This window comes from Neodiprion fabricii, chromosome 5, assembly GCF_021155785.1.
Source record: "Neodiprion fabricii isolate iyNeoFabr1 chromosome 5, iyNeoFabr1.1, whole genome shotgun sequence".
In the NCBI taxonomy this organism is placed as follows: domain Eukaryota; kingdom Metazoa; phylum Arthropoda; class Insecta; order Hymenoptera; family Diprionidae; genus Neodiprion; species Neodiprion fabricii.
The window spans coordinates 14,327,808-14,330,821 of record NC_060243.1 but is presented as its reverse complement, the minus strand read 5'-3'; the positions used below and the strand labels follow the sequence as shown (position 1 = coordinate 14,330,821).

At 38.3% G+C, this 3,014-nt stretch overlaps 1 protein-coding gene across 1 annotated transcript; it reads left to right on the top strand.

Annotated features, from left to right (window-relative positions):
* The first annotated feature begins 204 nt into the window (after nt 1-204).
* Nucleotides 205-1,977, top strand: LOC124181972. Its single transcript, XM_046568744.1, has one exon. The coding sequence runs from the start codon at nt 205-207 to the stop codon at nt 1,975-1,977; it is 1,773 nt and encodes a 590-aa protein (XP_046424700.1).
* The last annotated feature ends 1,037 nt before the right edge of the window (nt 1,978-3,014 follow it).

Genomic DNA, 3,014 nt, shown 5'->3' with positions numbered 1-3,014 from the left:
GACGAGATGGAAACGAAATCAAACGGGTGTATTGATATTAGCTTCCGATCGTTGCACAGCGATTATCAAAAATCGTTGAATTTTCTAATGATTCCGAAAATCGCAGATTTCTCACCGAACAAAATCTTCCCGCGAAAACACTTCAACATTCCCCCTGATTTACCACTAGCCGATCCGCAATTCAATATACCCCGTCCAATAGATATGTTGATAGGTTCGGGTGCTACAATATCATTGTTGTCTATCGGTCAGATTAATTTATCCCAAGGAAATTTCGACCTTTACGCCCAAAAGACTTTGCTTGGCTGGGCAATCGTGGGAGGAAATAATTCTCAAGATGCAAAGAATCGTGTGACGTGCAATTATAGCGAGTTAACGTCACAAATGAACAAGTTCTGGGTAATCGAAGAACCTTATACGAAAAACACAAAAGATTCCCAAGAATCGTTGTGTGAGTCACATTATAGGGAAAATACAACGCGCAATACGGCTGGACGATGCATAGTGCGCTTGCCATTCCGAGAAGAGAATATCGAACTAGGCAATTCTCGATCTTTAGCTTTGCGTCGTTTTTATTGTCTCGAACGTCGATTCAAAACGGATTCAAATCTTTTTGCGGAATATAGCAAAGTAATGCAAGAGTATATAACTCTTGGGCATATGTCAGTAATAGAAAATGAAATTGAAGAAGGATATTATATGCCTCATCATCCTGTGATTAAAGAATCAAGCTCAACGACAAAACTACGGGTAGTGTATAACGCGTCCGCGAAAACTAAAAGGGGCATTTCTTTAAATGACGCGTTGATGGTCGGCCCGACCATACAGAATAAATTGTTTGAGCATATACTCCGATTTCGCATGTACGAGTACGTGCTCACAGCTGATATCGCAAAGATGTACCGACAAGTTCTCGTTGACGCTCGCGATAGAAAATACCAGCGTATTTTCTGGTACCACGACAATAAAATAAAAGCGTATGAGCTGAACACTGTGACGTTTGGTGTTGCGTCCGCACCGTATTTAGCTATTCGGACAATTCAACAGCTCGCGGATGATGAAGGAGCGGCTTTTCCCCTGGCGCAGAAGGTACTAAAACGCGACTTTTACGTCGACGATTTTCTTACGGGAGGGAATTCTATCGAAGAAGTGTTACAAGTACGTGATCAAGTCATCGAGTTGTTGAAACGCGGCGGATTTATTATACGTCAGTGGGCGTCAAATCATACACACGCTCTCGACAACATTAATGAGAAAATTTTAGGAGTTGATTGCGCGGTGGAGCAAAATACCGTGTTGAGAACGTTGGGAGTAACTTGGAACTCGCAACGTGACACTTTTGTCTACAGTGCAAAGCCCATTGATTTAACAACAAAAATTACGAAACGGATCATTTTATCGGAAATCGCTAAAATTTTCGACCCTCTCGGTTTGTTAGGCCCAATAATCTTAACTGCAAAATCCATCATGCAAAAATGTTGGAACGCGAAAATCGATTGGGACGAATCAGTCACACAGGACTTGTTTACTATTTGGTCCTCTTTCGCGAGCCAAATGAATCTCATACGCGATGTATCCGTAGAACGACGGCTTTTAATCAAAGATCCAACGCGAATTGAGCTTCATGGTTTTTGTGACGCTAGTAAGATAGGCTATGGAGCATGCTTATATATGCGTTCTACGAATCAAAATAACGAAACGTTCGTACGACTAGCTTGCGTAAAATCTCGTGTATCTCCCTTAAAGGGAAATGAAGATGGGACTACTATTCCTCGGTTGGAACTTTGCGGCGCTCTAACTCTTTCGCGACTTTTCATTGAAGCTCGGTCGACCTTCGAATTTCATCTCGATAAAATCATTTTTTGGTCAGATTCGACGACCGTATTACAATGGCTTCAAAAATCTCCACAGACCTTGAAAGTTTTCGAAAGAAATCGTGTTTCCGAAATTCAATCTCTTCAAGAGTATGTTCCGTAGGAAGAGTAAAAACATAAATATAGATGTATATCAGCACATATATACACACACATAAACAAATAACATTTGCCAGCTCGCGAGAGTCTTCTTTCAAAAAAAGAGGACTCTTGTTGTAGGAGTATGTTCCGTAGGAAGAGTAAAAACATAAATATAGATGTATATCAGCACATATATACACACACATAAACAAATAACATTTGCCAGCTCGCGAGAGTCTTCTTTCAAAAAAAGAGGACTCTTGTTGTAGCAACTAAAGTTTCAGTTATCGCGAAACCTTTGTATCGTACGCACGGAGTCCCGGAGCAAAAAAAAACATATAAATCCATATAAAATCGAATACATCTTCTTAAAGCAATTGCCTTTGGCAAACGAATTATACGATCGAGCGCTGTCTCTCAACTAAATCATACGATCGAGCTTGTCTCTCACAACATAACGCGACGGGCTGACGAGCCCGTCCGTAGGAGTTGAGCATTTTCTCCTCCTGACTTTCCTCGTGGAGTCGAGCGGTCTCCTCCAAATTCCCACACTTAATCATTCACACATTATTATATATTCATACCTCTTCAAATTTAATTGATTTCATCTAACTTTTGTTCTTGTGTTAAAATATAAATAAATTTGGGTTTTTTATGCCTTACGGCTTTTTCCCAACTAAAATTCCCTGGTTCAAGTTATTTTCATAGAATAAGTGTCTTCGTAAGTTTCCTCGTTCATGAATTTCAAAATGTTTATGTGTGTGTATATATGTGCTGATATACATCTATATTTATGTTTTTACTCTTCCTACGGAACAATGACCTTCATTCATATTCTATCATACGGATGTACAATATGAATATATGTAAATAAATATATATATATATATATATATATATATATATGCGCGTGTGTGTATACATGTATATGTATATTATGATTCGCAATTCACTTTTAAAAAAAGGGATATTTGAAAAAGAAATTTTTTTTCACATTATTTCAATTTTTTAAAATAATGTATAAGTATTAGAAAAATCCTAAATATTTTTAATTATACG

Bases quoted from the DNA above. Each gene is read 5' to 3' on its own strand.
- LOC124181972 (XM_046568744.1), top strand. From the start codon at position 205: ATGTTGATAGGTTCGGGTGCTACAATATCATTGTTGTCTATCGGTCAG.